The sequence below is a fragment of the Sceloporus undulatus genome, chromosome 1 (assembly GCF_019175285.1).
Source record: "Sceloporus undulatus isolate JIND9_A2432 ecotype Alabama chromosome 1, SceUnd_v1.1, whole genome shotgun sequence".
Classification (NCBI taxonomy): domain Eukaryota; kingdom Metazoa; phylum Chordata; class Lepidosauria; order Squamata; family Phrynosomatidae; genus Sceloporus; species Sceloporus undulatus.
Window position 1 is genome coordinate 123,820,650 of NC_056522.1, and position 26,061 is coordinate 123,846,710.

Here is a 26,061-nt window from a genome sequence, read left to right on the forward strand (position 1 = left end):
TTTTTTCTTTGGAAATAGTTTAGTTTAATCTATAAAGGGACCCTGGATTACAAGTGTGTGAGTGTATCTGCATATGTCACTATGGCGCATTACAGACCGCTGGATTGTGGCGGTCTGCCGCTGCCGCCGCTTGCACCATCCGAGAGCCACAGCCTTTAAACGGCACGGCTCCCGGACGCTGCCGAGAAGGAGTGCGGAAATTGCGCTCCTTCTCAGGCCCCGGAAGAGGCGCCGCAAAGCGCAAGGGGCGCATTTGCGGCGTCATTTCCGGGGCGACACATGCAGACGCAACACGTCCAGCATGTAAAGATGGCGGCACCCGTGTGTATAGGGCGCCGCCATTTTTACGCCCCCATCACGTGCTAGGGGTGAGACCGGTATGGACGCTAGGTCCTCAGCCAACTCCTAGCACGTGACGGGGGCGTATTAAAGGCCCGTTTATAACGCGCCTAAGTTCCAGTCATTTGCTATAGTTATGTGACTCTGCTGTACCTTTTGTACACCCAAAGATGTTGCCTGATGTTTCAGTGGAAACTACTAATCACAAAAAGTTGCTTTGTGTGTCCTCACTGCTTGATCTCTGTATTATTCCATATTTGGGGATTTATATTGAATCCAGAAACCATTCTGAAGTGTCCAACATTTTTGCTTCACTGATGGGCACAGTCCTTACTTACTTTAATTCTGGAGACTTTACCTCTGAGTAAATGCACCAAGGATTGGACTGTCAGTTTATTTAGAATTAGTGCTTCTTCATTCTCATTTCAGGAAAATGTCACTTCATAATGTTGATATTACCCTCTTTAAGGATTAGAAAATGATAATTCCACTTCCAGTGCATATTTTTAGAACATAAATCCTCTCATATTTTCTTGTACTATATTTCATTACATATTTAATGAAACCTTTACATAGCTGTGGAAGAAAGTTTTAATGCATTATTCATAGTTAGTATAAAGATCCAGGCTGTGACCTGAACTCCTGGTCCTGATTGATTAGGGCAGAAATATGAAAGGTTGCAATAAATCAAATACCAGCTACTCAAGTCACACACAAAGTATTTTTCTTAAATTCATAATGAGGAATCCATGTTCTCTTACTTACACTGGTACTTCACCTATACTAACTTTAGCTGAAACAGAGCCTGAGTATTTCAGAAGCAACCTTGTGAGGATCAGGTGTGGAGACTACTGATCAAGTATTGGTCATATTTAAAATCTTGTGATCCTATATTTTAGGTGTGCACTGGCCTGTATAATTGGGATGGCCCGCTTTCTGAACTTTGTGGTTGAGCATGATAGAGCTGTGAAGGCATGGGCGGGGGGGGGGGGAGTGCCCCTGCTTATTTTATTTCCTTAAAAAAAACAAACAGAAAAATGGATTGTGGAATATTTTAATTCAGAATTATGAGTCAAATGTTTAAGGCAAGGTGTTCATGTATACACTTCCCCATAATAATTGCTAAACTAGAAAAGGTCCTAAAAAGCAAAGCTATACAACTACACACAAAATTCAGAATCAAACAAGCAGTTGTATTCCCCATTATCATATATGGATGCGAGAGCAGGACAGTTAAGGAAACTGATAAAAAGCAAATGAACACATCTGAGAGGTGGTGCTGGAGAAGAGTGCTGAGGATACTGTGGACAGCCAAAAAGACAAACAAATGGGTCTTAGAACAGATCAGGCCAGAGATCTCCCTAGAAGCCAAGATGATTGAAGTGAAGCTGTCATACTTTGGCCATGTCACAAGAAGACATAACTCACTTGAAAAGATCATAATGCTAGGGAAGGTGGAGGGAAGGAGAAAGAGAAGAAGATGGATGCTAGATGGATGGACTAAGGAGGTCAGGGATATAATACAAAGATATAGCCATGTTAGCCTGTAGAATCAGTATGTAGAGAGATCTTGTAGCACTTTTGAGACTAACTAAAGAAACAAGTTGGCAGCATGAGCTTTGTAGACTTAAGCCTACTTCCTCAGATGCATTCGATGGAGTGGTAAATCAGGACAGACTTATGTATGCCCTAGGTGTGTGAGAATGTCAATTTGAATTCAAAATCCTTTGTGTATGGAAATGAAGGGGCAAGCCTAGGTTTAACGATGGTCGTTTGTGAACAAAGGCATTGTGAACTTGCCTTTGTTCATGGAAATGAAGTGGCAAATCCAGTTTGGCAATGGAACTAGCCTATGGTTAAGAGAATAAATGGGTGTAGGAGGCTCTGATGAGGAGGGGGTCAGATCGTGTTGAAATGTGTATAGTGTGCCAGGAAGCCATCATCTTTGTTCAACCCACTGCTGAGAGACTATAGTTTATGGATGAACTCCAATTCTGCTGTTTCTCTTTCCAATCTACCTTTGTAGTTCTTTTGTTCAATGACTGCTGTTCTGAGATCTGAGATGGAATGCCCAGGGAGATTGAAATGTTCTGCCACCGGTTTTTGTGTATTCCCATTCCTAATGTCTGATTTATTCCATTTATCCTCTGGCCCAGGGACTGACCTGTTTGTCCTATGTAGAGTGCTAACAGGCATTGCTGACATAGTAGGGGTATGAATCTGACATAGTTACAGGTATGAACCTGCAAGAAAGAAAAGTAGTGGAAGATAGGGAGTCTTGCAGATGTCTCATCCACAGAGCAGCTATGAGTCAAGAACGATGGATGTGAGGGTGGTTAACAATAACAAATGTAACAGGAAGACTTTTATGTAAGACTACATACAGTATAAACTCATCGCAACTCCTGGACTTGGTTTCCTTTTCTCAATTCAATTTATGGAAATAAGTGCATTATGTCTGTTTGACACTATGAAGAACTTGTGGGGACAAAATAATTTTCTCTGTTTTACTGATGTTGATGTTTTGTTCTGTTTATATTGGGGGAGGAGTGCCTGCTGCTCAGACTCACAAAACCAGAGAGGTCCCTCACAGTTCAGGTGTATAGGATCTTGTGGCACCATTTGTAGCAAAATAAGATAAAATAAAAGTAAGTTCTGTTTGTGTTTATATATCTGAATAAACTGTACTTTCAGTATATCAATTACAATAATTATATGCCAAATAAAGTTAAATATAAGGAATTTTGTTGCTGTTATTATTGTTGAGTGCCTTCAAGTCATGGCAACCCTAAGGTGGATATATCACAGGGTTTTCTTGGCAAGATTTGTTCAGAAGAGGTTTGTCATTGCTGGAGACATACAACTTGCCCAAGGTAACCCAGTTAATTTCATAGCCTAGTGGGGAATCGTAGTCCAACACCCAAACCACTACACCATGCTGCCTCCCCTAAAAATAACAAATTGGCTTTCAATCTATAATAATGATGTTTTCATTTTTTTCCAAAACTGTCTGTTGGTTGGTTGGTTTGTTTTTTTGAAAAGGGAAAAATACCTCTTCTCATGGCTTCAAAATTTCCAGAAATTTTACATCTCAATACACCCACATTACATAATATTTGGAAGGACTGTACTTTTCCCTATGTGCTATACATTGCATAAAGAAACAAGCTTCTACTTTCCTTAAGTAAATAAGTCTTATTCTGCTGCTTGTTGGGTAACTAGTACAAAGTAAAATCAATGTTGTGTTACTGTTAACATGCTGGGCTAGGATTGGGAAGACCCAGTTTCTATCGTCACTTGGTCATGAAATTTAATTTCCTATAGATCAGGTGTGGGCAAACTTCAGCCCATGGGAAGCATGCAGCCCTCCAAAGCCATTTTTGTGGCTCCCAGTGCCTTCTGGGAGCAGTCAGGTTGCCCCCCCAAAACATGTGTTGCTCTACAATGCTCAAAAATGATCCCTAGAGGGTCTGGAAGCCACTTCTACCACATCTTTTGCTCTCCTGGACCCTCCTAGGATCAAAACAAAATTTTGCAAAACAAAAAAACAAATTTCCCCTCAAAATAACCCAAGATGCCCAAATGCTCCATGTTCACTACAGTAAATTTTGGTGGTAAAATAAATAGTAGGTGTTGGGGTTTTGTTGTTGTTGTTGTTGGAGCAGATGGAAAGGTACTGTTTCCACAGTTGCCCACCCCTGTTGCAGGTGCAGGGTCTGAAATTACATACCACAAATCAGAACACCTCTGTACCATATTTACCAACCAATCCCTTAGATTTTCTAACTTGTGAAAAGAAAATAAGAATTTGTAACAAAAGAGATCTGTTTGATTGTGTAGACAAAGGAAATTTTGCCCCTTAATTAACGAAGAGCCATTGTACTTTTGCAATTGTGAAAGGAATGAAAGGAACAAAGGAAAACCATAAATATACATGTTCTTAAAACTGTAGGAAGCAGAAGTCTAAAGTATTATGTTTGATTCTGCCATTTGATTCTGCCGTTTGTTCTCTATATTGAAGAGGACCAGAGTGGTCAAGTATGTGCCAATTGTATTTTAAAAATCATTTTTTCCACAGCTACGATTTCTGAGGTCTTGCTGAGTTATTGGCCTGGTTTGGGAATATTTTCCCCTTCAGTCAGCAGTAATGGTAATTGAAGCAGTTAATAAGGAAAGGCTTATCAATACATTTTGTCTCCTCACCAGCTCATAGCCACATGGGCATTTAAATTCAGGAGATTCTGCAAAAGAATAATTTACAATTAGATAAGACTGTCTCAGAGAATCCAATTTCACCCTTCACCTCCTTCTACTTATGCCCCTCGACTTTTGGCATTTACACCAAATGTTTGCCACAATACAAGATTGACCATAGTTTAAGAAGCTTTTGTCATGATTGTTAAGGATTATTATTATTATTATTATTGGAAAACATAATTGTTGGATTCAGTTTCTTTTCTGCTGGCTGGTTCAGTCCTGGAACAGAATGCAACTCAGAGCATTTGAACCAGTAGAAAAGGAGGTGAGGGGAATCATCCATTCTTCTTCTGTATTCATCCCCAGGCACCCCATCTCCCTATTCTGGAGGGCCCTTTAATGCTAAGGAGCAGATTGGAGACATAGGGGACAACACAGAGAGGGAAGACCAGGCAAGATTGGTGCTGCCTCTGTTACCAATACAGAAAACATTCAAGGGTAGCTGTGTTGGCCATTTAACAAATACAAACAGAAATCCATCAGTGATACCTTTATTGGCCAACCGAATTGCACAATATATTTGTTGCAAGCTTTCAAAGCTCCATGGGCTTCTTCATCAGGCAAGATGTTACTAACCAAACAGGAGGGGGGGAAACACAATTGGAGATGTTAGCTGCAACAAGAGAACCATGAAGAGTAGCCTGTGGACTGGGACTTTCAACCAAGGTAAAACAATTTTTCTTCTTCTTAAATTTGGACTGAATTTGCATATTTTACCTCTCTATCACCAAAATGTTCCTGATGCAAAAACATGGAGACTTCCTGAAGAATCCATTGTTCTCTGCCTACAAAGAGGCCTGTGACCTCACTGGAATGGAGACATATTGAATTGCAAAAGAGGGGTCCTTGCTGAGATGCAAATGGACATTGAAAACCTCCCTATTGCGGCATGGCCAGAAGGAGAAGGAGCCTGCCTGCAAAAGATATCCTCCCCATCATAACATCTTTACTAAGGGCTGACATGCAGGCAACTGACTAACATCTCCAATTGTTTTTTTCTTCTGTTTCTTTTGTAACATCTTGCTTGATGAAGAAGCCCATGGAGCTTCGAAAGCTTGCAACAGGTATATTGTGTATTTCGGTTGGCCAATAAAGGTATCACGGATGGATTTTTGTTTGTATTTTTTACCAATAAAGTTCTCTACATTTGATTGGAAGTATCACATGGACAAAGAGAGTCCTTCTGTCTGCAAGTTCTGAATCCAGGCTTTTGTATTGCATAATATAAGACCCTTGACTTTTATATTAACAGATATAAAAACAAACAAAAAGCACTATTAACCTTTAAAATCTGGAACACAAATTATGCACCATCAGATTTGATTTGTACCATTGCTTCTGTCAAAATCCATATCTGAATGTAATAAAGTTTGGGAAAACTTGAATGTAATAAAGTTTTGAAAAATACTGAAAGTTGACCCATCTCAATTCTGGATAGCAAAACATTTTAAAATAATTCTTTGTCCTGAAGGGTACATTCTTCAGGTCTAATCTGCACTGCAGAAATAATGTAGTTCAACATCACTTTAACTGCCATGGTTCAGTGCTATGGAATTCTGTGATTGGCAGTTTTGTGAGATATTTAGCTGTTTCTGTCAGAGAGTTCTGGGACCACTACAAGCTACAAATCCCAAGGTTCCGTAGCATGGAGCCATGCCAGTTAAAGTGGTGTCAAACCGCATTCTTTCTGCAGTGCAGATGCAGCCTCAGTTAGTGCAAAGCAAAACTGAAACCAAAGACTGCCCAGTTCCCAGAATACCTAGCACTGAGCCAGGGCAGTTAAAACAGTTTCAAACTGGATTATTTCTGCAGTGTGTTTTGGACCAAGAATGAAAGGCCTAAAGTGTGAAAATCATTCTCCCCTATTATGCTTTTCATTCTTAGTTCTACTTTACCTTTCAACCATCATGGCCCTCAAGGTAGCTTACATCTATTTAAAAATATTTTTATGTGATAATACTATAATTTGAAGAACACAATATGCAAGGTTCCATTGTCTTGAAACTTTGAATTCCAAACCATTGAGTCTGCCTCATGCCATCCGTGTTCACCTAGCAGAGCAGAAATACAGAACATAGGTATATATGCGTCTTGCCGGTTTCAGGTTTTTTTCTCTGTGTTTGAAACATTTTCACTGTGATTTCACAGTCAGTCTTGTATGTGGGAAAAGGAGCCTTTATTTAATTCATTTATTTATTTCAAAGATTTATAGCCCACTTATATCCCACAATGGGATTCAGGACAGGTTACAATAATTTAAAATTAAAGAAGTACAAAAGTTTAAAAATGATTAAACATTATTAATACTAAAACATAAGTTAAAAACATATAATTAAAACTGGTAAAAAGTGTAAAAAGCAATTACAGCACAACACAAGTAAAATTCATCTGCCAAACACTTACTTAAATAAAAATGTCTACAGCTGCCATTGGAAAAAGAACAAGGAGTGGGCTGACTTAACTTCCTGTGGCAGGAGGTTCCACAGCCTAGGAGCAGCCACAGAGAAGGCTGTCTCCCAAGTCCTCACCAACCGCACCTGTGAAGGTGGTGGGGCTGAGAGAAAGTCCTCTCCTGCAGATCTTGGTGCTTGGGCTGGCTTGTATAGGGAGATACAGTCTTTCAGACCCAAGCCGTTTAAGACTTTAAAGGTCAAAACCAGCACCTTGAATTCTGCCCTGAAATGGAATGGTAGCCAGTGCAGCTGTTTCAACAGGGGAATGACATGGTCCCTGTAGCCAGCCCCAGTCAACGACCTGACTGCAAAATTTTGCACCCACTGCAGTTTCTGAACAGTTTCCAAGAGCAGCCTCACGTAAAACATGTTAGAATAGTCCAAACGGGAAGTAAAGAAAGGCATATATCATCTTACCCAGATCCAACTTCTCAAGGAATGGGCACAGCTGGTCCACTAGTTTTAGCTGTGCAAATGCACACATGGCCACAACTGAAACCTTGGCATACAGGCTCAGATCCGAATCCAGGAGCACACCCAGGCTGTGAACCTGAGATTTCAGGGGGACTGACAGCAGACACTGGTTTAGTACAGAGACAGCTTCCTTGGAGTTAGATGAAAAAGAGAGATAGAGTTGGGTGCCATCAGCATACTGGTGACACCACACCCCAAATCTCCATATGACCGATTCAAGTGATTTCATGTAAATGTTAAATAACATGGGGACGAAACAGAACCCTGAGGGACCCCACAGGTCAGCATACAGAGGTTCAAACAGGAGTCCCCCAACACCACCTTCTGAGTTTGCCCCTCCAAGAAGGTCCAAAGCCACTGTAAGACAGTGCCCCCAAGCCCCATCCCAGACAGGTGACTCAAAAGGATACCATAGTCAATACTATTGAAAGCCACTGAGAGGTTCAGCAGAACCAACAGAAACACACTCCCCCTGTCCAGTTCCCTGTGTCGGTTATGTGCCAAGCTGACTAAAACTGTCTATATCCCATAAATCAAGTCTGAAGATAGATTAAAATGGATCTAAATAATCCATTTCATCCAAGAACCCCTGGAGCTGGGAAGCCAACACATGCTCCAACACCTTACCCTTGAATCTTCACACTTGTGATAAACATCAGTACCTCTTAATGTGATACAGAAAGGAAACAACACTGAAGGTGTCTGTCTTAGCTAGGGAAGAGCAAGAAAAAGTGTGTTGTGCATGCTTAGTTTGGATAAGGTCCTCTGAACACAGTAAGATTTACTTCTGAGAAAGCATGCATAGATCAGATTATCCAGTCCAGAGGTGCTGTTTACTTTCATTATTGCAAGCTTGCTCAGGATGAGCAACCAAGCAATGAGAAATCAACTGTCATACATACATGTGTCTAAGCTGCCTATTAGTCTTTACGCTCCCCTCTCAAAATGCATCTATTGATTACTTTTTGTCATTATTTCTCTCTTCAGTTCTGTTTCGTACTGACATGTAAAATAAATTACATGTGTAATTGATCGCTGCTTTACTATTCAACTTAACTGTGCCCCCACGTCTTTCTGTTACTCCATTTTAATTTTAATTTTCCTTGATGGCAGTGGCATTTTATTCTGAAAGAGTGGCATGCTTACTTTATAGGATTGTGGCTTGTAACTTGTCTAGGGCAAAACAAACAAATAAACAAAACCAAAACTTCAGGGATAGTCATATTGGATGTGCAGCAAAATACAATAAAATCCAAAAGCAGTGGTACCTTTTCTGGGTCTGCCAAAAAGCATAAAATAGATTATACAGTACAGACTTGCAAAGCTTCACTGGCTTCTTCACCAGGCAAAGGTGTTAAAAATCATGCAGAAGAAAGAGAAAGACTGTCTAGAGCAGTTTCCAGTTGGATTACTGGGGAGTGCGGAAGAGACACTGGCTGCCTCTCTGAGTTAGAGGCTGGATGAATTTGAAATATAATTTCCTTGACTTATTTTGGCCTGTTCTTTCTGCCTTGGGAGTCTCTGAATTAATAGTGATGTCTGTGGCAAAGCAGGAGGATAAAAAGTATTTGGTTTCTCTGCTGGTTTCTATATCCTTGTTAGGTTAAGTTTCAGGACTTCTCTTCATACTTTTGGCTTTATCAGTTGCTGACTGTTTCACCACTGTCTCCTTAGCAGTCTGTGAATAAACCTTGTTATTCAGTTGGAAACTTTCACTGCGAAAAGAAAATGCCCACTCTTTTGTGCTAGAAGGCAGACAATATAGCATCTCTGTAGAAAATGTGATTCTTGCCTTTCTGAAAGGTTAAATATGACTGAGGATTCCTTCCACATTTGCACTATAGTCCTAAGGAATTCTTCAGATCATTAAGATGTGTGTGAATGCAGCATTGTAAAATTGTTATTTTGTATAAATGGTTATTATGCTGCTGTCATGTGTAAATGCAAGGGAATTACATATTTAGCATGCTTGTTTCTTGTCTGAGTGCTTGTCTGGTGCTGAGTAAAGTTTAAAAACATTTTCCAATTTCATTCCATTACCTGTGCTAGGTAAACCAACACACTTTATGTACCATATGGAACTGCTAGTAAATGATTTAACCAATCATTTTATTGTATCCATTTGTTGTAAAATGTAAATAGAAAATTGTGAAAGCTTTGGAAATAATATGAGATTGGCAGAGATGTAACGCTAGATTGAGAGACATTTTAAAGATCAGCAGGACCAAATATGCTGTCCTTGATATCAAAATTTGTATATGAGAAACATTGCAATCTATGGCATCTATGTCATATTATGCAGTAGAGATTATGGGGCTATACAGACGGGCGGCTCCACACCATCCATTTTTGCGCCAGAAGGAGGCTGTGGCAACCAGATGCCATGGCCTCTGGAAGGACTAAAAAGAACCCGCTTCTGGGTGGGTTCTTTTTGCGTCCTGGAATGGGCGCCACAGGCATGCTAGGGTGCCATGATGACGCCCCTTTTGCCCAGTGCCATTTCGGCATTGCACCACACGGATGTCATGGCATGCACTGTATGGACAGGCATGTGTCATAATGGCGCATGGGTGGCAGAACAAGGGCTTCGAGCATGTACACACTCAGCACTAGCGCATGTGCAGGCCGGCACAAAGTGCCAGTCTGTACAGCCTCTTAGTTATATTTCTCTCTAAGAGCTGACCAGCAAAGGTTCTATTTCAGTTTTTAAAAAATGATATGTAAAGATATTTTAAAATAAATAAAAATAGCTCGAGAATGTTTTTGTTATTGAAGAATTTGAAATAAGGATGGCATGCCCTATCTTCACTATTGACTTTACAGGAATAGTGTAAGGTTTGGAGTTTGTTTTCTATTTATTGCTTCGTTATATTTGATTGTCTGCTTTAACTATAAGTAGAATGTGGTATAATAAGTGACTTAATTGTATTGTTTCCTTCCTAGTCTCCTGAGAGTGCTGAAGGCAAGGATGCAGCAAAATTAACTAAACAAGAGGCAAGTGTGACTCACTCTTTTGTTTTATATATTCTTTTCCTTTCATTGATAAAATTTTAAAAAGAAAAACTTTCCTACACAATTATAAGCTCTTGTTGCCCTTTCTCTGCCATGGTTCCACCCTATGGAATCCAGGTGTTTCCAGTTTAGGGAAGCCCAAGAGCTCTTTGGCTGAGAACACCAACTGCCCCTCCCTAGACTGCAAATCTCAGGTGCTTTCTGCACCAGCATTTGGGACGTCCGGAGGACGTCCTATTTTTAAAAAGGGGCGTCTCTTATAGACGCCCCTGTGCCTAATACGGACTCCGTCCGTACAAGATGGCGCTGGCCCTTCTACATGGCCGGCGCCATCTTTGCGTATCGGACGCTGAGCGTCCGTACGCGTCGCGTCCCTTGTGACGTAGCGAGTGCGCCCCTGGCGTCTCGCTACGTCGCAAACGCGACTGAAAAAGAAGCTCCATTTTGGAGCTTCTTTTTCTGTCTGCACGGGAGCCGCGCCGTGTGGAGGCTCCGGCTCCCCTGCAGACTAACCGGCGGCGGTGGCAGACCGCCGCAATGCGGCGGTTTGTATCCCGCCTCAGATCTCCATAGGAAGTTGCCATGGCAGTTAAAGTGGAATCATAATGCTGTAATTGCTTAGTGTGAATGGAGCCCTAATAAAATAAAGGTTATTTTGTGGTACTTCTTTTGTGGGGACAATTCTTTTGAGTGTCAGAACTTTCTCCCACAATTTAACAAATGCAGGAACCCATATTGTGGGTAAAGGTGGACAAAACCCATGATACCCATGATGCAGTAGTTGACCTAATCTAAGATAAACAAATCGACATACAAATGATTATGTACCATTTGCAGTTAGGTTTAAGAGAGAGTAGGGCACTGAAGCTTCATTTCTTACAGGTTCTGTATAGACTCCCTCAATGTATGAATTTTGACTACTAGAGCCCACACAAGAACCATGGGCATGGTTTTCCAAAAGGGAGGTGGGGCAACAGAGGAGAAGAAAACAAGTTGAGACTCTCAGTTAAATTTAGTGTTAAGAAGATCAAGACTGAAAGGTGGAAAGTGTTCCTATTTAAAATGTTTCCTCAGCCGTGATTTCAGTATGTAGCCCTCACAGGAATTGCTCTGGTATTTTTTTATTTAATCCATCACACCATTCACTGAATAAAAGTAGCCAAAAAATACAAAAGCCAAAGCCAATTCCAAACAGAAATCTAAACACATTGTACTGGACATGCTATCATCAGAATCAGCCCTGTGTTCACAGGCAGTTATTGTCTTAGGGACAACATTCCGAAACTCCAAAGTTAATTATATTTAGTATTAATATAGCATTTATTAGCTTTCTAAAGTACTCCAAAAATACTATCCCAGTAACATTTACACACTCTGAGAAAATTCCCCGTTTTTTAAAAAATACTGTCCACATATTCAGAATGGGCAGGTAGATGTAAGGCTGATAGTGGCTCACCTAATACTGCATCCTGAGGTGGGAATTTGATTACTGATTCTGAGCTGAGTGTCTTGGCTACAATACTCTGATGCATCTTGTAGTATTGTGATGTGTGCAATGGGATAATCATAACTGCTTCAGTACTTTGAACACTCCCAAAAGCTTTGTGTAAACAGTAAGGGACTTGATCCAATCCACCACAAGTAGCTGTGCCTGTGTGTAAAAAGATCACAATAGAAGATAACAGCACGTTATTTCCTTGAACCCCTCCTCTGGACATTCTGGAGATTGGGAGGTATTCTTAGCCTCCCATTCCCTATAACCTTGGCCTGGAATGTTTCAGTGTACTCATATTTGCATGCCAATTGGTACAGTTTTGCCCTTTAGGGACCATTCTGTGCATAGGCATTGGGGTCACAGTGGGCTGGACTGAGCTCTAATTATAATTTGCTGTTATTGTTGTTGCTGCTGTTAAAATATTCACACTTGCTTTGTGCAATAGTGCCTTCATATTAGTATCTTGATACACATGACCATCTTTCAGACTACCTCTAGGCAATGTGAGGCATGGCTATTTTAATTCATTCATTTAAAAAAAATTCATGGTGTCTCTCTTTTGAATCTGAAGATGGTACGAATGCACTACGAGGGCTGGAATACTCTTATCTCTGAGGGTATGTCTGCTCTGCCAATGAACTCATTTCTGTCTGGCTCAGTACTGGTTTTCTCTAGTGGTTTAATGCTGAGACTGCATGAATGCAGTGGTCTGCTCCTTAGAGATGGAAATATTTCTGGCACTGGAGTCCTTCAGGGTGGCTCAGAGCAGTTTCTGCCATTTGACATAATTCTAGGACTTTAGAAAGAATCCTGAGAAGAATATTTTTATTTCACATTTCTCTTGATTTGTACACTCACATTAACACACACATATACAGAGAACGAGTACAGCTGATCAGTTTGCAAAAATCAAAATGTGGAGAGGACATCTCTGTGAGAAAGAGTATTTATAAATGTTTCTGTTTCTGTTGCATTCCTTAAATTTGTAGATGCAGTTGCTTTAGGGGAAATGCCACGAGCTCCCCTTGGGAAACAAACAAACAAACAAACAAAAAGGGTAGGTGGGTGTCCCACAGTATTTCAACACAGACAACATTTTTGCAGCAGGGACAATGTAGCATTAGGCTTTAAGAAATGTTCCTTTGTTGTCATTGCGGATAATGACAGGCAATTTATGGTTGTGTATATCTGGTTTTCCAATGTTGATACTCTAGTTGTTTTAGATTTGAGCTCCCAGAAGCCCCCATCCAGATTGGCCAATGGTCAGGGATTCTGGGAGCTGAAGTCGAACATATCTGAAGATTGTGAACCACTGGTGTATAGAACTGTAGAAGATGCAGAATTGTGACCTGAGCTTTCCAGAAGTAAATAGGTGGCGGGAAATCTTGGACTGCACTAGAAGGCTTCCTAACATATATCTTTAAGAGACCCAAGTTTGCATGTTTACCAGAACAGATGTTTCTATGGGCATTAGAAAGAAATATATGGTACTCACACTATAGTATATAGTAGGTGATGCAGATACACAAATTGACGTTCCATTGATCCATACAATTTCTCTCTCTCTGTCTTTGAAGCAAAGGACTCTATGAATCATCCCTATTGCCCTGTTTGTTTGTTTTTGTGGCCGCAAAATACCTTTTAAATATGTTTTATGTTTAAATTCTACATTGTTTAATTGTATTTTAAGGGGGGGAGTGGCTTGAGGGTTTGGTCTGCATATTTTAATCTTGTAAACCGCCTTGATTGCATTTTCTAGAGGCGGGATATTATTATTATTATTATTATTATTATTATTATTTCTCACCATATTTATGGGAAAGCTGCTCTGATATGTCTACAAACCAAGTTTGAATATACAGCGATTCTATCTAGACTACACTTCAGTTCCAGTATATTTGGGATTAGGAGGCAATGCTAGTCCTAACTAGAATAGATTTATTGAATCAATAGTAGCTTGTTAAATCAATGTTTCTGTTAATTCTATCGATTCACTAGGTCTACTTTAGTTGGGATTAACATTAGGATGCCAGGTTAGTATTTCTCAGGTATGCATTCAGCTGACTTGAGCCCTAGTGTACCATTTTAGAAGATGAGAATGGCTCTGAAAACCTATTTTAGTTCCAAACAGTACCGGTACTTGACTGTAGGAACAGAGTACAGTGGGCCATTGTTCCACAGATGACCAATTGCATTTGCACAGCTCCCATTTACTCTATAGCTAGACTGTGCCTTGTGCTATGTTTCAGTGAAATAGATTCTGTGGCAGGAGACATTTCCATCTTAAGCTACTAACAATCAAGACAATTTGATTGATGTAATCTTTGATATTAAAACTGGTCTCAGTAGTGCAGCAGACTTTTTCACTAGCGTTTGTCTTATATGCAATCAACGAAAATTTGTAGAGCAGATGAACATATGAATGTCTGTATTTTCAGAACAGCCAGTTTGAAAGACCAGTTTTTATTTACAAAAACTAAGTGTTAAAGATAATTGCCAATAAATTGCCTTTCTTCTGAAGCACTTTAATGGCTCTCTAGAGGGCATCTTTGAACTTAAAAGCCTTAATGTTAATTGGTGGGAGAGGAAACATATAAAAATTTGTGAAGCATATGAAGGTAGCTGGCTTGAGGCTATGCTGTGCGTGTGTTGTGTGTTCCCAAGATGGCTCTGTGAAAGAAAACATTTTTAAACAACACAAATAATAACTATGAAATAGCTGCTGAATGAAATGGTAATCTCTTCAGAAATAAAACAGTTATTCTGAGCTGACATTGGCATTATAGAGTTAAGCAACTGCTTTCATCACTCTGACTTGAGGTCCAGCTCCCTGCACCAAAGATTATTTCTACAGTGGAAGATTATTTCTTTCACAGAAAAAAAGTCTTTGCACTGAACTGGCTCCTACACTGAACTCTATAGACTGGATCCAGCAATGCTTTTTTGCTTCCAAAAGGGCTTCCCCCCCCAATTTTGTGTGCAAGAACCTTATGTACTTGGCCTAGGAAGAGAGGAGGAAACGTCAGAACCAGAAAAAATAAATAGATACAAAAGCGTGAGATATCCCCACCCCCCACCTCACCACCACCTTGGAATCATTCTCAGAATAGCTTAGAAAAACATCCCAATGTTTTATATGCTGACTAGATTATTCCAATTAATTAAATAATACAATTGAAAAGGAAGTATGTGCCCCATCTCTTTCCAGTGCACTGCTTATATGCAGACTTTTGCAAGCCATGGCAAAACCATGCCCTATGAGGAACGACTTAGGGAGCTGGGGATGTTTAGCCTGGAGAAAAGAAGGTTAAGAGGTGATATGATCGCCCTGTTTAAATATTTGAAGGGATGTCATATTGAAGAGGGAGCAAGCTTGTTTTCTGCTGCTCCAGAGAACAGGACCCGGAACAATGGATGCAAGCTACAGGAAAAGAGATTCCACCTTAACATTAGGAGGAACTTCCTGACAGTAAGGGCTGTTCGACAATGGAATGCACTTCCTCGGAGGGTGATAGAGTCTCCTTCCTTGGAGGTCTTTAAACAGAGGCTGGATGGCCATCTGTCAGGGATGCTTTGATTTGGATTTCCTGCATGGCAGGGGGTTGGACTGGATGGCCCTAGTGGTCTCTTCCAACTCTATGATTCTATGATTCTAAGCCAGCTATAACCAGTGCAGTTATTGTGTAAGGACACTTGCACAAGGGATAATCCCAGTCTCCATGGCATCCAGCTGCAAGCACTGAAAGAGGAACCAAAGCTCATAAAGGCCAGTAGTAGTAGTAGTAGTAGTAGTATAACCAAACTATCAGTTTGCAACATACCTGAGGAATTTGTAGCATTATATTGTACTACAGATACTACCAGGCCTGTAAATGCAAGACAACTAGCGTACATGGAGAAGATGTCAGAGTATAGTTTTTTCATATCTTCAAATCATAAGGCTGCAAGGTCAAGCTACTTGTCAGACAATGCAGTTTAATATTTCACTGTTGATGTATTCCATTTCCCTATAAGCATACCTGACACTTTAATATCAATCAGTATTGCAACCAAAGAAGTAGGTTTATATCCACGAAAGCTCATGCTAAAATAAAAAAATAGTCTTAAGGATGTTGCCACATTTTTTCTCCTCTCCCTTCCTCATTTTTATAAGTATACAATAAGGTGTAAGGTTGGCAAGATATATGGTAATTCCCAAGAATGATCATAACCCATAGTTATAGGACTATATCAAAAGTTTTGGTTCATTTCAAGATGAATATCTCAGAGATAAGAATTTTTTTTAGCAGAGCAGGAGCATAATAATAACAACAACAACTTTATTACGGCCATTTGGCCAGCAGCAGGAGCATAATGAAAAAAAAATACAGCATGATTAATTAGTCTGGTGCAGAAATCTGGGGGTCTGGGATAGTCCTGACCTGGTGAGCCTACTGGCACTTTATGGCCTTGTCTTTCAACAGTAGTAGTAATAATCTTCCTCCTTCTCCTCAGCTTCCAGCCCTGGGAGCCCTGACTTCATTATACTGCTGATGTTTTAAATAAAATTAGCCAAATCACTTAAATATCCATTTAAAATAATTTTTTAAATACTATAACATCAGTATTTTGAAGCCTGGTCAGGTCATTAGTCCGAGAGAACATGTGGTTTTCCAATATGTAGCACAGTTGCACTTCTACAAACAGTCCCAGTTCAGGAGTGCACACTTCTGTTACTATGCTCATAGTGCTCTGGAATGATCAGCATTGTCAATTTTGACACTGTGTTGTGTGTGTGTGTGTGTGGCACCAGTGCTGAGTCCTGCATGGGCTTGTTGTGTGTAAACAGGTAACTTAAAATGTCAGGGTTGTCTCTTAAGCAGTAAAGCAGCCTGCTCTTCCCACAGCTGGATTTGAACTTCTCCCTCCTACTTACCCACACCTAGCAATTTTATCAGGAATCTCACATAGCATATCCATAGATATGATCCTGCTTCTATTTGTTCTGTTTGAGAGTTAATTTTTCTGACTCTGAGAAAGTAGTGAAATGGTGCTAGTGGCCCAAGGGTGCAGTGTTAAAGTCACTGTGTTTTTATTTTTAAATTAGAGCTACCTTATCATTTATGGGCAAATAAACTCTTTGTGATATAAAAAGTCCTTTAAATTAATCTTACAACACCAGCTTTTACCTGGTCAGGCTTTAGTCTTCCTTTATGTTTCTTAGTTTTGATTTCCTCAGTTTTATCTGTCAGTCCACCATCCAGCAGTTATATTTTTTCAGCCTTGAAGCTGGACTCTTACTCTCTTTAAGTATTCAAAAGGAACGGTGTAAATGTGTATGCTGATGTGTTTTGACCTGAGCCCCAGAATTCAATCATTTGCATCAAGACTTTAGATTTAGTTGCAAAAGAATCCAAATTTTATGCCAAACAAGACAGTTTTTATTGGATTTCAGTTTAGTGAAAGAGTGTATAGGCTTACCAGATGTGTATTATTTATTGTCCAGAGTTTAGATGTTCACAGAATATGACATTTTAATTTTTAGCAAGCTTGGAATGTCACATAGTGAATATCATTGGGCAATTGAAACACATGTTTCTGATGCTGTTACTTCTGAGCTTAGTCTATAAAATTATTACCATTGATCATTACCATAAGAAATTTCCACAGCCATGGAGAAATAAAGAAGAAAATAAATTTCCAAAATGTAGTAATCAAATGAATTTTCTTCAGACAAATAAACTGTAGGCATCTAAAACAATAATCCCTCAATATGTGTAGACTTTTACATTTGGTAATAATGAGTTCTGCTGTCTTCCATGTATATTTTATTTTACGGGGAAATGACTGACAGGTTTTTATCTTGTTTGGATGGGAACTGCTGCAAATCTAAAAAGATTTTTTCTTTCCCTTTTATAGCCAACAAGACGATCTGCACGATTGTCAGCTGTAAGTATTTCTATGAGCTGTTTGGTAAATATAAAGTCATGTTCTTTCTCATTCCAGTCCATACAAGTTGGCACTGGTCGTGTTTTGAGGTGATATGTAAGGCGAAGTTACATATTTGATTCATATATATATATATCCTTGAAGATTAATGCTGATTGGTAGAGAACATTGATAAGTCTGAAGGGGAAAGGATTTGTTTCTTCTTCTTACATTTTCTTCAAATCTGATAGCATCAGAGATTTATGGTGTTTATATAATACTTGTTCTACCTACAAATATGCATGCAGAGCATATTGAAAATGAACAAATGCACGTATAGCATATGTCAACACTGCTGATCCTGCTTCAGGTGCCTAGAGATTTACTGTTTCAGCCAAACAGCAAGTCTGTATCTCCAGCTATAATCTCTGCCTGTCTCTCTCTCCCATCCCTAGGCAAACTGCAGAACAGGCTCTAAACCTTTCTCCCTCCCTTCCTCAGTTGGAAAGTATTACCTTCCAAAGGCTAAAGAAAGATTTCAACTTATTTGGATAATGTCATGAAAGAGCATTAAATTTAATTGGTTAAAAAATGCAATTCTTTACAGATAAATCATTACAGGTCCACTCATAGTTACCAGCATAACTGAACTCTCAAATTGTGTTGTTTGGTTGGCTCTCCACTTCTTATTTTCCATTACAAGAAAAACCATTTAGAGAAACTGAAAGAGAGAGTAGCAGTAGGAAAAACACTATCAATTTAAATGATGATTTGGAACAATTTCTTGCAGTACATTGATGTACTGACTTTCAAATGTTTTGATAGAATGTAAAATATAACTTAAGAGGTGGGATGTTCATCAAAAGGGAAGAGGGAGAAATTAAATATCTCTTGGTAGAAATTGTGCTAACTATTGTACTCTCTGAAATATTTCCTAGAAACCGTCTCCACCAAAACCTGAGCCTAAGACAAGGAAAACTACTAAGGTAAAATATTATCTTTTAAACTCATGACTCAAGTTTCTTTGCCCTAGACATTTGCTATTCCCGTTATGTCACTAGAGCAGTCCACTGATTCTGCTCAACATTAACATAATTAATCATTGTTTGCATCCTAAAGCAGGGATGAGGAAATGCAATCCCTCATGACTGTTTTTGCAGCCTACAAAGCCCCATGTTTTTTTGTGGGGGAGGTTTTTTTTTTTTACAAAAAAAGGAAAGGCTAGGAAAAGAAAGAAAACATACATAATTTCCCCCTTCCTCCCTAGAAGATTACATATGTGAGTGAAGTGCTGAGTAATTTTGCTTTAAGTAATAAATGGGGTGCAACAAAAAGGTGTGGCCATCCAAGGTATGGTGAGGGTTATGTGTAGCCCACACATCTCAGGTAGGTTCCCACTCTTGTCCAAAAATAGTTAAAGTAGGTGTATGGTTAGTACAAGAAAAGACAAGAACAAGGTGTCAGGTCTGTGGATGGGGGGCCATCAATATCAGTGGAGGGGAGGCTCATCTGGAAAGGCCTTCTGGAACAGATCAGTCTTAACAGCATTTTGAAAGGCTTCTAATGTGATGGATCTCCTCTGGCAGATTGTTCCATAGTCTAGGAGTGGCAGATGAAAAGGCCCTCTGTGTTACCACAGCCAGCCTGGTTTTCTTAGGATGCAGCCTAAGAATATGACTGAGAAGAACCGGCTTCTAATCCCCATGAACTTCTCTGAGTGACCTTGGACCCACTGTAATGCATACCAACTTCCTGTGTCACAGGAAGCTCTTCAGTATGAAAAAATAATTAGTGTGTGTGCTGAAGCCATGGGGAGCGCGCGGGGCAGCACATCCCATTCAAGTGAATGGGCATGCGCCTGTGGTGCCCCATGCGCTCCCGTGCCACCGCACCACGGCGCGCATGAGCCCCATTCAAATGAATGGGGCTCAAGCATATGCGGAATTAGCCTTACGCGAGGGGGGTCCAGAACAGATCCCCCAAGTAAGGCAAGGGTCCACTGTATTACAAAGTTCTGTTCAATGAGTTTCACTGCCTCCACTTCCTCATTGCTGCATTTCCCAAGATGAGCCAGGAGTAACATTGCTCTTTCTTGTCCAGTTGCAATAAGGATTGGGGATAAGGTATCATGGGCAAGGTCCATGAGGGAAGAATCCCTACAATAATGCCATAGGGCTCAGTGAGCATTTTAAATAAAGTTTATATATTCATAGCTTAAAAAGGGTTGGCAAATGGAGGAGGAAGGATCAATAGAGAGAACATGTACAGAAGGATCTTGGTATCCGTGAGGGGATCCATTCCAGGGGCCCCCTTGTGGGTACCAAAATCTGCGGATGATCAAGTTCTGTTGTTCCTAATGGTGGCTCAGCCATGTGCATGTGTCGCCACTGGGGACAATGGGGGCTGTCCCTAATGGTGGTGCAGCCACGTGTACACTGTATACATATGAGGAGAAATAGCAAACTTGCTAAATTTTGTGGCTACATTAACTCTAACCCTTCATGCAGAAGGTGGTATCATTAAAGAAGTGCGACAAGAACAGATTTAAGATTGTACCCATTATCTTTTCTACCTCTGCCTCAGTCCCACTCACAACAAGACTGTGCTTTCTCCCTCTCCTCTCTGGCACATTTATGCCATGAGACCGATGATTGTCCAAGTCATCCCATCCCATTACATGTCTTGGCTCCATGAAACTCCATCCCAGGCATTAGAGAAACTGATGTCACAAGGCCTCCTTCTCCTCCAGCTGCCAGTAGTGCCTCCCTGCACAAGCTTGGGCCTTTAATTGATTTACAATTTATTTATATACAGTAGGACTTACCCTCCAGTCCTGACTGAAATGAAAAAAATATTATTCTACCATTATAAATCCATTTTAATAATCCTACTAAAATTAATAACCTTAGCCACAGATTATTACATCATTAGATTTGTTATTGCTCAAAACTCCATAAATGGTTTCCAGTCTTTTAAAAAGTTTTGAATTGGCCAGGGCCATGATAGTTGAAGCAGTGTCAAACTGCATTAGTTCTGCATGTGGCAGCAGCCTATATTCTTGCTGCTGTTCTCATATATTGAAGAAATGATTTATATTTACTGCCTAGTTCTTCACCCATAATGCCCAATGAAAATATTTCTGGTGACATTACAAAATTTAGCTTTATTTATTTATTTATTTATTTTTGGATTAACAAATAGGCCAGGAACCTTTTAGCTTATTACAAGTCCCCCATATATGAAAAAAGGAGCTGTAATTATCTTGACATCACCAATATTGGTTTGAAACATTGTGTGGAAGGGGAAATTGTTAAAGATTCTCTCTCTTCCAACAGACTTCCTTCAAGGCTTCCACACACTGAAGCCCTTCTGTCTGCACTTTTCTCAGTAGGGGCAGTACAGTACAAGGTAGAAATGTGCTATAGGCTAGGAGCATTACCCTAGATCAGTGCTATCCAAAATAATGATCCCTGAACCAGTGCCAGTCAGTTGGTTGCTTTTCTGTGGTGAATTACCAGGATAGAAAGAAACAGTTGTATCTATTGAGCACAAATAAGATACCGGTCTTTGACTCATTAGGGGGGGAAATGGCCAGTTCATCACATCAGAAAGATTGTGAACCACTGTCCTTGGTCATTTCTTATTTTTGTAGGCCTGCACCCGCCCCTTTCCCCGGTGTATCGGGACCTCAGCTGTCAGACCGGCAGCCTCTGAGGCCCTGATCCGCCGCTTTGCAGGCTGCGGGGAAGCGGCAAAAGGCCGCTTCCCCACAGCAAGCCCAAGGACACCCCAACGGCAGCAGGGACTCCCAGAAAGGGGCCACTTGGCCCCTTTCTGATTTGCGTCGCTGGTGCAGCCTTCACACGTTTCGGAACTCCTTCCTGCTCCGCGGAAAGGGCGCATTAAGCGCCCTTGCGCGGAGCAATGGCATCATGCGTTCATGACGCCATCATGGCGGTGGCCGTGTGGAACGGCCGCCGCCATTTTGTGCATGCGGAGCACGTACTAGGATTAGGGTGTGTGTGGAAGGGTACTAATATGGCGGTCTGTTACCTGCCTTAGTTTCACTTTATAGGGCATATTCCATTCTCTTTTCAGCCAGATTGAAATGATCACTTCTCCATTTGCAGTGGGCCCATGGTATATGTTGGGGTTTGGTTTCAGGACCCCCTGTGGGGTTTTGGAGGGGGAACATAGTGACTGGGAAGCTTACTCTGCTGTATAGTAAATAAATCTCCCGGTGTTTGATCTATTATCAGAAAGAACCTGGAACGAAGGCTAACAAAGGTGCTAAGGGGAAGAAGGATGAAAAGCAGGACGCTGCAAAGGAAGGTACTACACCATCTGAAAATGGTGAAAATAAAGCTGAAGAGGTACTTTTATAAAAAGAACTCCTGCTGATTCAGTCACTGTGTTTTGTAATTCAGTTTTTGAGCCACTGAAAGCTTGTTCATAATATTTCTTTTTATTGCCCCATAATGTTATTACAGATTCACATCTCTCGCTCAACTATTAATGTTTCAACATCCAGAAGTGCCCCACCTTGAACACTGTCAGTAAAAGGGCAGATTGAAAATGTGAAAGTTAAGGGTACAATAGAGCATGTATACAGTGACTAGAAACAGATAGTAATGTGATTCTTTTCCTTGTGAATCACAGAAGTGCACAGGTAAGGCTCCTATTGCTTTTGCAAATCAGGATCCAATAAATGTAAGCATGTTTATAGCTATACTACCATATACTCATTTAGTTTCAAATAACCTGATCTCTGCAGCAAAAGGAAAGCTGCTTAGGTTTGGAAGCTGTTTAAAAAAAACAAAAACCAATCTGGACTGATTCTTGTGTTGCTTTTTAGAAACAATGTAGACACAGTAGAGATAGACTGCCATTAACATTTCCCCCCATTATCTTCTACAGGCACGGAGAACTGAATTGCTACATGACAAATACGTATAATATGAAATGAACATTTGAGGACGATTTTATGCACTGTACCTCTGGACAACTTTTAAAAGATATTTTTATCAAGTATTTTGTAAAGGCTAATTTCTTAGGACTTACAGATGAGTGGAAAACCTGTACATGAACATTTCTTCCTTGTACACCCATGCTTCTAGAAACTCCAAATGTTGTAAAGTTTTTTTTAAAAAAGTATCAGTTTAACACTGGGGAAAGTGTTCATAAGATTGGACAAGCATTCCATATATGTGCTTTTAAGAAATATATGTTTCACGTGTATGGAATTTTTTGCCCTTTGGGTATGTGGATTTTTCTTGTATTTTTTTCTAGAGCAATAATCTGTAGTGCTTTTGTACTTAAAAGTTTGTGATTTTAAGGAATTGCATCTAGGTATGGCCACTTGAATATTTTGCATTCCTCTCATTTGTTTAAATATAATTAAAATTAAATTTGTCAGCAAATATAATTTTCTAATATTTTCTCTAAATCTGAGATATGCCTTATGTATACTTAATTCTTGTTTGTAAGCACACTTATCTAAAGGCTATGTTACAGCAATTTCAGGATCAGGGTACAAGCCCATAGATGTTAGTGGGACTTAACACCACAATCCTAAATTCGGTTACTTGACATCAGGGTCCATTGTTTAGGGCTGTTGTGTGCCTTAAAGTCATTTCCAACGTATGGTGTCCCTGCCATGAGGATTGCTTGACAATATTCGTTCAAAGAGAGTTTACCTTTGCCTTTCTCTGTGGCTGAGAAAGTATGACTTGCCGAAGGTCAACCAGTGGGTTTTCATGGCCAACCAGGGATTTCAACCTCGGTCTCCCTGTGTCCCTTGTCCAGTGCTCAAACTACTATAGCACTTTGGCTTTCTGTTTAGAGCTAGAGAACCTATTCCTCCTATGTAGTTTGTGGGTAAAAGCCACATTACTTTGTTGTCTTCAAGGAATACTTATGATAAATGCAGATCTACAATAAAGAATTATATTTATGGCACATATATACAGTTGGGCCTCCATATTCACTGATTTTTTTTATCCACAGATTTGAGTATCCATGGCTTGAAAACATTCCAAAAAAGTATAAATTTCTAATAGCAAACCTTGATTTTCAATTTTATATAAGGGACACCATTTTGCTCTGCCATTATATTTAATGGGACTTGAACATCCATGGATTTTGTTATCCACGGGAGATCCTGGAACCAAATCCCAGTGGATAACAAGGTTCCACTGTATTTTAAAAGACCTGAGTCATTAGCTGTTCACCTACCATGTCTTTTGGCTTGTGTTGTAGTTTAGAAATCTGACCCCTACTTCTGCTCTTTCTAAAGCAGACTCAAACACAGGATATTCCTGCAAAACCAGAAAGTTTTTTGAGCCTTCATGGGCAACCCTATATGACTAGGTGTTTGAGAGAAAAAGACTAAAAACAGGTAAATGTATACAATTTCAGGATTATGCATAAATTATTATTAGGGTTATAAATATATTTAGTCAAATATGGATATGGACTTCTTACCTAAATAATTAATATGACTTCAAATTTGATTGGACATGGAAGGAGGAGGTATATAGAACTCACCTAACAATTAACAAACTGGGTACTGAGAATGCAGCTAATGCTTCTCGTAGATAAGCAGTTATAATTTCATTTTAATGGAAGAATCTGCATATTAACTGAATTTTGGTATCTTATGGCAGACAGCTATAAATTTGGAGATAAGAGAAATTCTTGTAAATGTTAAAATTCATGGTTTGGAGAGACAGTAGTTAAAAATAGACACTCGTCTGAAGATGTCAAGATGGGAGTCATTAGAAGAAGAACTCATGAAGACATTTCTGTTTTATTTCAACGATATATAATTAGGAAGGAAAAATCACTTATGTTATTTTTTATGAAATATGTTTAGAACATTGTATTATTTCAGATTTAAAATGATACAATAAGTTAACAGAATGCAATGTTGTCTATATTAAGTATGAAACTTGGATTTGTATAAAAATAAATAAATAAAAACAGGTAGAGGCAACTGTGGAGAGGCTGAGGGACAGTGTTCTGCCTCAGGACCTTCTAGGGGGACACGGGGTGCCCAAAAATAAAACAACAAAAATTTCAAAGTGAGCAAAACTCCACTTATGTTTTGAAAAACAGGTAGCTTGGAGTTGCAAATAGTGCAGATGTGGCTGCAGTCATTTAAACAGGTACACTGCTATTCCTAGGTACAACCTGGAGAGGCAATTCACCCTCATTTTGGGCCAGAAAAAAGGAGTCTGGAGGATTTTGAAGACCATCAAACAACCCTCTCCATAAAAACAAACCTTGCATGGGATTCAAGAGTTGTGCTTTGCCCCAAGTTTGAATGCTATTAATGCTACTTGAACTGAAACTGAACGTAGACTTGTAATGTCACAAACTGAGTTAGGAAACTCAGGTTTTTTATTGGTTTTGGAAATGGAAAGTAATAGCATTTGCATTTCCTCTTAACCACCTCCTACATCATATGAGTGTAAAATCTAAGATGATAAAAACATAATTCCACTTTGCTCTGGTTTTATTCTGCACTTCTCAATTTCTTCTGCTTTATTAGTGGAATATGGTTGATGCATCAAAATGATTGATAAAAACAATGCTTGTGGTACATGGTACAGACAATGTAGGTGAAATGTATTTTAAAGAGCTATATGGTTGTAATAGTATTAAATTAGTTGAATGGATTTTCTGGTACAGTACTATGTTACTATGGGATCAGAATATTATGTCATTTCCCCCTCTATATATATTGTTTCCTTTGTCTGGAACTTGAATATTTCTATTGTTTGTGGAATGGCAAGGTAAAATATTTCATGTCTTTTAGTAATATTTTTATTGTTGCAGTGATTGCCATAATACTGTCTGGAGATATTTGCATGTTTCAGTCAATAAATTAAGTAATTACCATCTACTTCTAGTGTCTTTATTTACTATTAGGCAAAAATTGTACCATCTAGAATCTGATCTGTGGAAAATCTCATTCCAATTCAACAGCTTATCTGTTCAGCTCGTTTACAGCAATGACATTCACTTTCCAGGAGCAATGTATCTTGTTCACACAATAAATAATATGCCATACTTTAAAAAAAACTTGTTTATATGCAGATCTATTATGCTTTATTAGTCTTC

General features: G+C 39.6%; 1 protein-coding gene across 1 annotated transcript in view; it reads left to right on the top strand.

Annotated features, from left to right (window-relative positions):
- HMGN3 (high mobility group nucleosomal binding domain 3) overlaps positions 1–25,843 on the top strand; it is a 45,294-nt gene extending 19,451 nt beyond the window's left edge. The window contains exons 2-6 of the mRNA XM_042457250.1: positions 10,467–10,517; positions 17,929–17,958; positions 18,876–18,923; positions 22,197–22,310; positions 22,855–25,843. Of these exons, the coding sequence (XP_042313184.1) occupies positions 10,467–10,517; positions 17,929–17,958; positions 18,876–18,923; positions 22,197–22,310; positions 22,855–22,893 (282 nt within the window). The 3' untranslated portion in view covers positions 22,894–25,843. The remainder of the gene's footprint in view (positions 1–10,466; positions 10,518–17,928; positions 17,959–18,875; positions 18,924–22,196; positions 22,311–22,854) is intronic.
- The last annotated feature ends 218 nt before the right edge of the window (positions 25,844–26,061 follow it).